At 35.9% G+C, this 12,207-nt stretch overlaps 1 protein-coding gene across 3 annotated transcripts in view; it reads right to left on the bottom strand.

Moving 5' to 3' along the window:
- The window catches only part of ATP13A3 (ATPase 13A3), a 52,838-nt gene that overhangs the window by 15,468 nt on the left and 25,163 nt on the right, over positions 1-12,207 (bottom strand). For all 3 annotated transcript variants that reach the window (XM_041475690.1, XM_041475688.1, XM_041475689.1), the window contains 14 exons: positions 11,666-11,746; positions 10,895-10,964; positions 9,906-10,040; positions 9,046-9,118; positions 8,126-8,257; positions 7,185-7,364; positions 4,257-4,414; positions 3,378-3,566; positions 2,450-2,511; positions 1,710-1,860; positions 1,503-1,619; positions 485-502; positions 236-389; positions 30-150 (listed from right to left, as the gene is read on the bottom strand). In XM_041475690.1, the coding sequence (XP_041331624.1) occupies positions 30-150; positions 236-389; positions 485-502; positions 1,503-1,619; positions 1,710-1,860; positions 2,450-2,511; positions 3,378-3,566; positions 4,257-4,414; positions 7,185-7,364; positions 8,126-8,257; positions 9,046-9,118; positions 9,906-10,040; positions 10,895-10,964; positions 11,666-11,746 (1,641 nt within the window). The remainder of the gene's footprint in view (positions 1-29; positions 151-235; positions 390-484; positions 503-1,502; positions 1,620-1,709; positions 1,861-2,449; positions 2,512-3,377; positions 3,567-4,256; positions 4,415-7,184; positions 7,365-8,125; positions 8,258-9,045; positions 9,119-9,905; positions 10,041-10,894; positions 10,965-11,665; positions 11,747-12,207) is intronic.

A 12,207-nucleotide genomic window follows, 5' to 3' on the forward strand; every position in this document is an offset into this window, starting at 1 on the left:
ACTTATTAAAAAAGTGATGTCACTCTTACCTGCTAATAGTCTGGACTTTGTGCCACGTAAGCTTAGACTCCAGTTTTCTGTGAGCAAGAGCAATAACTCGGAAGCCCTGCTTAGTGTATTCTTCCAGGACACGCTCAAAGTCAACAGGAACTTCAGAAAAATCAAGTTTTGAGTTATTAAAATATTCCTGTTTCAGCTGAGCTATAGAAGAAATAAAAACAATTTGCTCCTTTACCTGTTTCCTGCTTACACAAGCTGGCAATCACTTCTGGAGCACCTTTCATGTAAGCATCCATTCTCTTTTCCCCTAGAACCCTGGCTATTACACACATGCGCTGCAACACTGAGGAAAATGGAAACTGGCGCACGATTCCAATTTCATACCCAGTCTGTGTCAGACAGGAAGGAAGGAAGGAACAAAAGGGTTACATTCACATGCATCTTAAGAAAAATAGGTATGTGCCAAATGAAAAAGTATACTTACCGACAGCTCAAACAATTCCTGAAAAACAGAAAATATACAGTCATTCTAAATATCAATTTTAAGTATTTCTTCAGCTACAAACAATTTCAACATGAATCAGTAAAAGAATCTGCACAGCATTCTTGGTATCAAGCCATACTGTATTTTTAATGGATTTCATAAAAGCTGAATATAAATATACTGCATCTGTTTAGTATCCTTTATTTAAGTGAGACACAGTAGAACTGTAGAGCTTGATTTCTTGATTAGAATTTCGAAGACCTTTCACATCCAAACTCTGTTTAGCCTTTGTAAATGACTAAAGTACAATGGTGTTTCAGAATGAGGCCGTGATTATTAAGTATATCCCTCCAAAAAATAATGTACTAAGTTGCAAGAATGTTCAGATGTCAACTATTGCACAGAAATTACTGCTGTGCACGTACACTGAGCACTGAACAAAAGACAGCTCTATTTACTACAAAATACAACTCATACAAATGTTGACTTGTTATACCCTCCCACTACCCTACTCACATGCTTAAAATTTCACTTTGTGAAATATTGAAAAATACTTCAAAATATAGCTAGAAGAAACTTTTACATTTGCTAAGGACATTTTGTTTTTTTAGTCAGCACTTAATATTAGCTCTAAGGTACAAGAGTGGCAAGAATTCCACGCCACACAGTGACATTAACAAATGATTGCTCTAGCTAAAACTGCAAGGTGAGCACACCTAAGCACTTCATTAAAACATAAGAATTTGGTAACAATACCAATATTAAAAGGAATAAGCTCAAAAAGCATTACTGTACTTCATAACCACTCTGTAAAGGCAATAATGCTGACACTCACTTTGCTCACCTTGAAAGGGGCATATACTGAATCACTACCTTCAACTGGTTTAAACATGTTTGTTGTATCTTTGCCATCAAAACCCTCACAGTTCTGATCCAATTTCAATTTTATCAGCCAGAACCTCAGCATACAGTAAAATGTGTTTCTTTAACTCAAATCAGTTATTTTGAGTTTTTATACCATTTCTTGATCTGTTGCTTGCTTGGATTCTGGGGAAAGTTGTTTTGAAGGTCGAACCACTGTTGGCATGATTCGATTATGAAGGGCTGTTTCCTCTTCAGTTGCTTCTTCTAAAATCTATATTAAAAAAAAAAAATCAACTAATTTATATATTCATTAACTTTGACTTGTTCATAATACAATATTCAGGGAAAAAAAGGCACTTACCCATCCTATTGCTTCAAACATCTTCAAATCAAGTGGATCCCCAGAAAGCACCCCTTCAATTTTTGTAAGGGAATGACAAGTTGCCATGCAAGCAACAAACTCTGACTTCAGCAAGCTCTCGCTGCAAGCCCTCTCTTCCGGCAAAAGGAAACTGAAACAATGAAGTAATAATATACTTAGCACTATAATTATTTATTATGAGCCACTTCAAAAGATTTGTTTAGATTAACAGAAGAAAATTGACTGCACAAGTCCCTTCACTTGTGTTTTCACACAACACAGAAAACAAAGTAAGACTCTGGGCTGGAATCTTCAGAAGCTATCACAACTTTTTCCTCCTTCAAACACTCAGTGTTCATTCCTTCCCTGTCTAGTTTGATCTCTCATACAAAGCCCTTTTATCACTTAGTACTTAATTAGCTAAACTAATTCATTTTAGCAGCCTGAACAGTCATTGCTTAGGAGCACAGGATTAAAGAAATATGCAACAGTACCTGCAACAGTTTTGCAAAATGACCGTGAAGAGGTCTCAGACTCTAACAAATAAAATTCTACCTCAGCTTCACTTGGAGTTTTAACTTCCACTACACCTAAACCACAGCTTAAGTGGCATTCCTACAGCACATTACAGAAATGTAAACATGTATGAGCTCACACTGAATTTTCTGTTCTATTCTGCTGAAGCTGTTACAGTACAACGTGAGTATCCTATTTGCTATCAGCCCTGAGCTCATCCTTACCGAGCATTTTCCACCCGCTGAATTCCCCAAAGATCCAAGCCATCCTCAGTAAGTGTGCCAGTCTGCAAAAGAGACCAAGGGCCATGGCATGAAGAAAAAGCCTTCAGAAACAAATTATCTTCCAGCAAAGCAAAAATTATCAGCTATTTAAGCAAATTACACTTGAACAATATATTTTCTTTTGTTTTCACATACAAATCAAGACTTCGGGACAGAAAATACAGTATGTCCCTTACTTTTTACTAGTAATTAAGTTCCAAACCTGTTAAATAACTTTCAAAAACATAAACATGTTGTTCAAATGAAACAGACCCTTAAAATCCAAAGATGATAGCATATCATCTCAATATTCAGGGACTGGGGACAATGGAAAATGGGTGCTAAACCATTAGTACTATCTTACATAGTTAAAACACTAACTGAAATGTATTTAGAGCTGAAATAATACAGGTAGTATTATATTATTGAGATAAAATCTAAGGAGGAAAATAAATTTCATCTAGGAAATAGCCAAAAGCAAAGAATTCTGACTAGCAGCATTACTCTCTTCAATTCATGTTTGCTTAACAAATAATAACAAAATACACTCGCTCAGTTTTTCCTTAAAATGAATGAAAATGAGAAAAAGTCTGACTTCACACTTAAGTTTTTCAGAAGCTTGTGTGCTAAATAAAGTTCTTAGTAAACATCAACTCTCACATTTCTGAGCTGCCAGTAGTAAGTTGGGACTTGGGAGTCTTGAGATAAGAAAGCAGCTCAATTACAACAACTTTTTAGAGCAGATGGTAAACACTGAATACCTGGAGGCTAACGCATCACAAATCATCTAACTCGCATGAAAAATGAAGAGTTCTCCCTTTTTATCTATACAAACTCCATTTTCTAAGACAATGCTCCTTCAGGTAGCAAGGTTTCAAAATTCACCTACCTTATCAAAACACACAAGATTCAGCTGGCCACAAATATTTATCCTTTGTGGGCTAATGCAGAAGATGCCAATTTTTTTCAACCTTCTTTGTGCATAAACGATGCCAGCAGTCATAGCAGCAGGGAGTGCTGGAGGCACCGTGATAGTGATAATGTCAAGAGACTCAATGATGATGGTGCGAGCTGGAACCTGCCACAGAGGTCAGAGTTAATGAACAAGAGCTCGCTGCTTACAGATTCACTGTCCCACTGACGTGCTACCAAGAGCAAAACCCACACATTGTTTTCCCCAGTACAGTGTGCTCTGGATTGCCCAGAAATTTAGCACAATCTTCACCCCCCATCAGCAACCACAATAATCCAGTACTAAATTATACACAACCCATAACTTCAAATTTGAAATTTATGTTTGAAAGTTATGTTTGAAAACATAACTTCTGGAAATATATTACTTTAAAACATTAGCTGAATAATACAAAATTTTTTGAGAGAAAAAAAAAACCAAACCAAAAAACTTAACAATTATCAGGTTATTCCTTGATAAGGATTTTTTTCCCTGCAGCATGTTTTAGATGGACTGTATCCTATTTCTTTCAACTGTCTGTAAGTCAGCTGGTAATCTTACATATATCAAAGATAAAAATCCAGTAATTGGGTCAAGAGAAACCAAGGTAAACTCAAATTTCCCTGTAAGATATTCAAATTCTGCTTCTGTGCTGAATTTTATTCTCAGTAACCTTGTCTCATTTCATTGATATAAAATAGAGCAAAAAAATTTTCACTTGAAATCAAATAGTTTCTCAGCATCTGAAGTGTGATGGAAGTCATGGTCATCCCTTTTCTAAAATAAGGCATTTCTGGACCAGAAATGAAAACATACCTCATTTAAGATGCTATTGACAATTGTGTAAAGAAACCCAAAGCCTGCTACCACCACTAGAGACAGGAGAAACAAATAGGCATCTCTGTAGAGCTTAAAATCGGTTGGCTTTGGGTACAGTATGGAACGAACAAGCTGTCCTTTAGCAGTACTAAAGCCTAGAAATAAAAAAGGAGTAAGTTATTAAAAATACAAAGAAAAGCAAAGCTATTAAAATATATTAAAAACCTCAATAAAACCCTTAAGCTACTAATTTCATTACAACTGTTTCTCAATACCCATAGCAGATGTTTTGCAATACTGTAATTAAGGTGCTTATACGTGCACATCATACTAAGGGCTTCTCTCCTATGGCAAGGACGTAGAGCTGATGCAAACAAACCCCTCCTCTGCAGCAGCAGCAAATCCTCACATGGTTTGGCCTGGCAGAGTTTGTTGTACTGCATTTTGCCCCTCTTAGTGCAGAGCTAATGGATATATTTATTGTCTAATTAAGCCAGTCCTTGCAAAAAATAAAATTAAGATATTCAGAGTCCAACATTAAATACTTAAATGGCAGGTCACCTTAAGTTCCCTTGAGAGCCAGAATGAAAGATTCAGAAAAAACTGCAGGACAGGGAGTCATCTTCTGAGAAGGGCCCCTCCTGAAGGCATTTTGACAATTAAACTAGGAGAGTATCCGTCTAAAGGTCTTACAGTTGAACAACCAACAGATATCCCAAGGTCCTCCTTGAACTTTTGCCTCAATGTTTAAAGAGCCCAACATTAATGCCCAATTTTGTGTGCCCAAAACATTTTTCATCTGCTTAGACTTCAAAGTCTATTACTACAACCTCAACATCAATGCCAGGTCTTCTGTCATCAGTGACAGCTCCCTGATAGCTTTTCTGTGTGCAGGCCACCACAGAAAAGGCTGAACCCTGACATTTGGCACAGAGGATTCTACCAAAACAGAGCAACAGAGCTCATCACAAAATGAAGCCATGAAGCCTCCAGGCTTTGAAATTGCTACTGCAGAATATGAACCATGGGCCTGTTCAGAGAAGTTCACCATATCTGTATGTACTTGAGTATCTAGCAATGAATGCTTTGTAATTCAACACAGTCATTGATAAAAAAATCAGAACTACTTTCTATTTTTTTCCCATGGTTTTGCAGAAGGTTCTGCAGCTACACAGGATAGAGCACATCAGGGTAAAACAAAAAATTAAAACCTCATGGGGTGTCTTTAGAACACACTGGATATAGAGATAACTTTAGTGCACAATTCTGTTCTCTAAAGCAAAATAACCAGTTTTGAATTCTTTTCAATTACAAATAGGAGCCACAACAACATCCATCAACTGAGTTTTATGAGGGAAGAAATTAATACATTTTACATGTATTTCAGCTGTAACATCACATATGTTAAAGGCTTAACTTGAAGAGTACTATGAGTATAGCCCCAGCAGATCAATCTTATATACTGGTTTAGGATAAGGACTACATGCCTTTGCACACAAACGTATTGAGTTCTGTTCTCCTAGATCATTTAAGGACTAGATTTTTAAATACTTTCAATTTTGTGGCATTTCCCTCCCTTATATAAAGGGATTTTTACTTGTATCTCACTGAGTGAGAATTGCTTTAGTTCTTATTACCAGCCATTATAGGAGAAAGAAGCTGCAACTGCTGTGACATCTATCCTGTTCCGTGGAGAGGGAAGTTCCCTCTTGCCTAAAAACTAAGAACAGAGAATTTTGCAGCACTTTGCTTCTCTCTATACAAAGCCATAGCAGGAAAATCAGATTTGTCCATACAAAAAACCTGAATAAAGCCCACAGAGCTGAATTCATCCTGCTTACAACAGGAGCTAACTTGGACCTGCCATGGGCAAAGAACATTTTACAAACACAGCTTCCAATGTCAGGGCAGTAAGACTCAAGAGTGCTGGGAGCAATGGCAATGCTCCTTGTAAGAGTTACAGACCATAGTATCAGATTTCAAAACAAAAAGTACTATCCTTCCTGCAGAGCAGAAGCAACATGCCTTCAGCAGTCCATTTCTGCTGCTGTTTGGGCTCATCCTGCTGTACATGCACACTGGCTGGGCACACGGAATTTATTTAAGAAACAAAACAAGTTGAGATGGATATTAATAAATGGCAGATGTGTTCAAGGGAAGGAAAATATCTATTTGAAAGAAAAGACCAATAAAAGCTTCAAGAAAGAGAATAAAACAAAAAATTAGAACTTCTACTGTTAAAGTAGACTAACAGAAGGTGAAAAGAATACACCAGATTAAGAAGCAGCTATTTAGCATGAAGTTATTTGTTGGAAAACTTGCTTTAAGTAATAGCCCAATTTCTTCTATGTAATTTTATTGTACCTTAGATTATAGCTTGCATTCATTTATTTTGTGACAATTTTCTTAAGATGATCTTTGTAAAGCAGAATCCCACAATTGTTCTAGCTTGTGCAATTGATTTTCACAGACTATTATTTAACACCAGATCTCTAACATATGAATTAGTATTTCCGTAGCTAGATCAAACTCATTTTTTAAGCAAATGTTATGGACTTTGAAATAACTATAGATAAAGAAAAACATTTGGCACTGTGAATGACACTGCTAAAATCAGCTGCTCCCCACTATCCACCCAAACCTTTTCCAAGAGACACATGCAGTTCAACAACACACTACAGAAAAACCTCTAAAGGACATGAAAACACGTTCAAATAACTTTTAAATTGATGCGGGAGACTGATTCACTTTTCTCCTTGCCAACTGTTAATCTTCAGACCATCATCTAGTTTTATCATTATTTTAAGACTTTTATCAAGCTATTTGGGGTACATTCCTTTACCAAGTTTAGCAGCATCAGCCAGCTGACATACACCTGCAAAAAGGAATAGTACATTAACGAGGGATAAATGCAACAATCAATACCTGTCCTCACTACCAGAGCTTTGACCAACTCCCCGGTGTAGAAGCGGGTCTGAATGACGTTGGTTCCACAGAACAGCGTGTGCCGCTTGTGCACTTCGGGACTGTAGATCTCATCTCCCACTGCTTTTGGATATTCCGAAGGATTTGGCAGATTAATCTTTGTGACAGGAACGCTTTCACCTTAAAGGAAAGAAAGTCTCTAAGCAAGATCAGAGAAGAACAGACATTTTTTTCATTCACAACTACAAGTAGAATAACATAACCTCACTTCAGCAGCACAGGCAGACTTATGGAAGTCATCTTCCTTTTAGCATGCTATTAGGTAGTCTCTCACCTATTAGCCTCAGCTCAGCAGATCCCTTACCCAAATACTATTTAACTCTATTCCTTACAGAACTTCTGTGTCCCTTACTTCAAATCACAGTTTGTGATGTAAAACATAGTTCACTAAAAAAAAACAGGACAAGCCTCCTTCTCTTGCTGAAAAGCATTACCCACATCTTTACTCAGAAAAACTAGAAGCTGAAGAAAATTATTCTCAGCTCCTTTGTGTGCACTCAAGCTAGGGGAACAATCAATTTTTATCAGTTGCTAGCAGCAGCAAGAGGATCAAGCATAGTCATATAAATCAAGCATATTCTGAACTCCATCTGCACTGACAACATCAAGTTAAGAGGTAGGAAGACAAACTATCAAGAAGAAATTCTTTTAAAAAGAAACAACCACTCGTTTTTGGAGTTTCCAAGGAGTATTAGGTAGCTGTTGCAGATAAGTAGGACACAAGTACCTATGTACTTCAGAACACATCTAATTGTAAGAACATACACATTTCAAACAAAATAAACATATCCACTTCTGCTAAAACATACTGCAAGTAAGCATGCACACAGGTATAAACAGTACTTTTAGCCATGCAGCACTGTGTATCAAATTCACTTTACCTGTTAGCATACTTTCATTTACAATGCAAGTACCACTGAGCAGAACTGCATCACAGGGCATAATTGTCCCATTGGATGGAATCAACATGGTATCTCCAGGCACAAGGTCGGTGGAAAGGATTTCTTCTATTTCTGAATATTAGAACACAAACAAGTTTACTTGAAAATAGCCACCACCTATGAAACCTGATAAAGATCCTCACATTCAATATCCAGGTGGTGACAAGTATGACTATTAATAAAATGAAGTACAACTTCATTTAATTAATGGCATGAAAAGATTTTTAAAATATACAGAAAAAGGCATTGATAAACCCCAACTCCACCACAGATTAACCTCCAGAGCACATGGATAGAACACATCATGACAAATGAAAAGAATCAAGCTTGTACAAAAGATATTCATGATTAGCTATAGTGTAACTTCAGTATAAAGATATGAGTTCAACACAAATGTATGTCTTAAAAACAATATCATGCATCACAACCTTTTAGATACCACACCTTCAACTGCTGTGGTATCCAAATATATATATATATCCTTCGGATAGTTCAGAAATCATATTGCAGCCTTTGTTGGGTAACAAATTATAATGGAGACCCAACGCATGCACATCTTCAAGTCAGGAAAGAAACCAGAATGACAATTACATAAGTGGAATGGTAGAGAATGGGAAATAGCAACAGAACAAGCACCTAATCTAGAACAAACCTGATACTCACTGAAAATTCCATCTAGAAGGTTAACCCTGAACACATTATACTATCTAAATTCCACTTTGAACTTCTTTTCACATGCAATTTTGCTAAGGAATGCAAGCATTTCAAGCTGATCAAAGAAGAACAGATTCAGACCCACTTTACACTCACACTTCACGAGCAATTTAAATTCAACCTTCCAAACAACCTGTGAAATTTACCTTGGTTTCCTCTGCAGACAGAAACCCTTACAATGCTGTGAGCTGCTACCATGTCATGTAACATAACATATTGCTGCAAAGAGGAGAAAAATTCGTTATTCAAAAGCACAGCTTGTCTTCTTCTAAATGCACATTCTACAGTAGAAGTGATGAGATTCTCTACTAACATTCTTTAACAACAAAACACTACTCAAAACATTCTCTTGAACATAGTTTAGAAAACTTATGGGCAAATAAAGTTTGAGAGCACCAACCTGTACAAGCTCCTATTTTAACAGCATTTTGGAAGCAAGCATACATTGTCATGCAAAATCTTATAAAATCATTTGGTCATTAACATAAAAAAGTTACAGCTGCAGTAGTTCTATGAACTTGTATTAAGAAAGAAATTGTTTGGATTTTTTTTGTCTCTGGACTGAATTCAGAGATTGCAATTTAAGGGTAATTACTACTTTGATTCCCATCAGCTAAGTCTACAGAGCAAACTGAATCACCAGTTTAACAATCCATATGCTTCACTGGTGCTCAGTTCTGCAGGGTCTTTTCAGACAAGGAAACAACGCAAGATGGAACCACTACTGTCAATAAAACTTGGTACATAAACTTGTGTCCATGTTTTATTTAAGCAAGGTAGTGTTTCTGTTATCTGAGGCCAACCCATTGATTCATCAGCGTGGAAAGTCTGCAAAGGTCTCCAAGAAAACTATAAATCCAAATTCTTTCAGCTCAAAGAGGGAAAATGCATAACAATATTCTATCTGTATAACTAAAAAATTCTTAAAGATTTGTAGACAATTTCACAACAAAATAAGGCAATCAGTAAAAAGCCAAAAAGATGCATCCATTTTCTTTGAACTTACCTTTCTAATGGTGTAGAGTGAGCTAACAATGGATATTACAGACATAATCACAATTGCTAATGCATAGTAGTGATACTCATCAGTGATCCACAATATCACACTGAACAACTGGAAAATGTAAAAAGGGTTGAGAACCTAGAAGAGTGACAGAACATTCTAGTTACACCAAAAGGTCACATGGGTTTTCCATCAGAACAAAGCTGAAATTATCCTCCTCCAGGGAGAAGACAATTTCAGTTCTTTATACATATTTTTTGATTTGCCAAAATGATCCTTTTTTTCACTACCTCCTCAGCCCCTCAAAATCACAGTGCTCACTCAAATAACACAAAATACAGACTTTGAAGACTGAATGCCTTTTCCCCTACACCTCAAAACAAGGTAATGGAAATATCTGATGGCACCTTAAGTTATAATTCTTAAACCAATTTGGATATTATTTTCTATTTATTCTTAATAAATGCCCTGATATCTCAAGTTCTTATTCCTTTAGATCAGGTTGGAGAGTTTCTTTGTTCAGAAGTTCTACTGTGCATTATTATAACACAAGATAACAAACCAGTTATTCAAATCCACCTGATACAAGGAAAACTGAACAAATTCAACAAGACTACATTTGATTTACTGATTATGTTGTTATATATAATCCCTCGCCTCCTCATGGAGAACATAAGTCATTTTATGTTTTCAATTAACTACAAAAAATAAATAAGATGCTGACCCTTTCAAAGAATTCTGATATGTTTTCTGATATGTTTTCTAATGTCCTTACTAAGGCACCAGGCTGTAAACTCTGGAGAGCTTATAGCTGAGGCCTCTTTGATCTTTAGCTCTAAGGAGAGCTGGAGAGCTCAAAACAATTGTCCATATGATTTTGTTTTACAATGCTGGGCTCTAGGGGAAGGTTTCCAACAGTCAATAGTCATTGCACCTGAAACAACTTTCAATTATATACTTTTACCTATAATTTGTTAAAGAAAAGATTTTACCTCCTTAACCAGAAGCTTAAAAATGGAAGGCACTTTCACAGCAATTTCATTTACTCCATAGAATGCTTTTCTGCATTAAAAAAAGAAAAATACAAAAAAGTTAAGATTTTTTTAGAAGTCTTATTGATGTCAAAGGAATTCTGCTAATCTGATAAAGTATAACATGTCCCAAATCTGTGACACTCTTCTTATTTATCATAGTTTCAAGAAGTGCTTTTCAGAAAGCATTTACCTAGTGAGATGTTCCAATACAAAGATAATTATTTTATACTTCAATTTAAACTGTACCTTATTTTTTAGATTCTTTCATAATAAGATTTTTCTGTAAACTGTGTATGAGTCCAAGGTTATTAAATATGTCATTCTGAAATCCAGTATGCAATTCTCATTAGCTTAAGCTTAAACCCGTGTTAACTCTTACCCTACAGTAAGACAATGTTTTCAAGGTCCTGTATCTTAATTTTATTCTTAGAAGGAAGAAAGCCAAATCATGAAAGAGAGAGCAAGAAACCAAGCCCTAATGGGATCAGAGCTGATTAAATGACAGTGACATGAAAAAGCCCTTAAAATTATCTGAGGGGAAAGGCTTTTATTTTAGACACAAATTGCCAGAAGATGAATTGATAAGCAAGCAGATGCTCCCATATTTTAATCTGATTTTCAAAAAAAATCAGACACTGATCACTCAATTGTCTTCTGGGCTTTTTACCACCCTGAGCACAGGTAATAAAACATCAACACCTCTTCCCCCAAATACTACTGCAATATTACCTGTAATCATGCATTCCTTTTGTCAGTCCTGTGCTGTGTTCATTATGAATTGCAGAGCAGAAGGTAGATTCATCTAGACCTCTGAATAAAGGAAAAGTCAATGAGTTATTTAAGAAATCTGATATTTAAAATTAAGTCTTGAGTGACTCAAAAGAGCTAGGTCTTTGGCAAGAGGTACACACTGTTTTATAAAACAACAAAATCTATGGACTAATTTGTTCTTAACTGGTTTTGTCACAACTGCAGATACCAGTGACACATTAAAAGCAATCTTCATGTTGATATATCTTACTCTGTAAGGTAGTCATACCTATTCCAATCAAAATGGAGACATTTAAAAAATGAAGTCGAATACTAGCATAACTAGTATTCAAAGGCTTTTAAAAAGTGAGCAAGTTTTATGAAATGTTATATGAAATCAATGTGGATTAACATTTCTTCAAATTATCTTCATTTGACTCTAAGTAGTGATGGAAGTTTTTTAGAAATAATTATTAATCAATTTATTAAATAAATCTATACCACAGCTATTTTACAGCATC

Source organism: Pyrgilauda ruficollis, unplaced genomic scaffold (genome assembly GCF_017590135.1).
Source record: "Pyrgilauda ruficollis isolate IOZ18807 unplaced genomic scaffold, ASM1759013v1 scaffold36, whole genome shotgun sequence".
In the NCBI taxonomy this organism is placed as follows: Eukaryota; Metazoa; Chordata; class Aves; order Passeriformes; family Passeridae; genus Pyrgilauda; species Pyrgilauda ruficollis.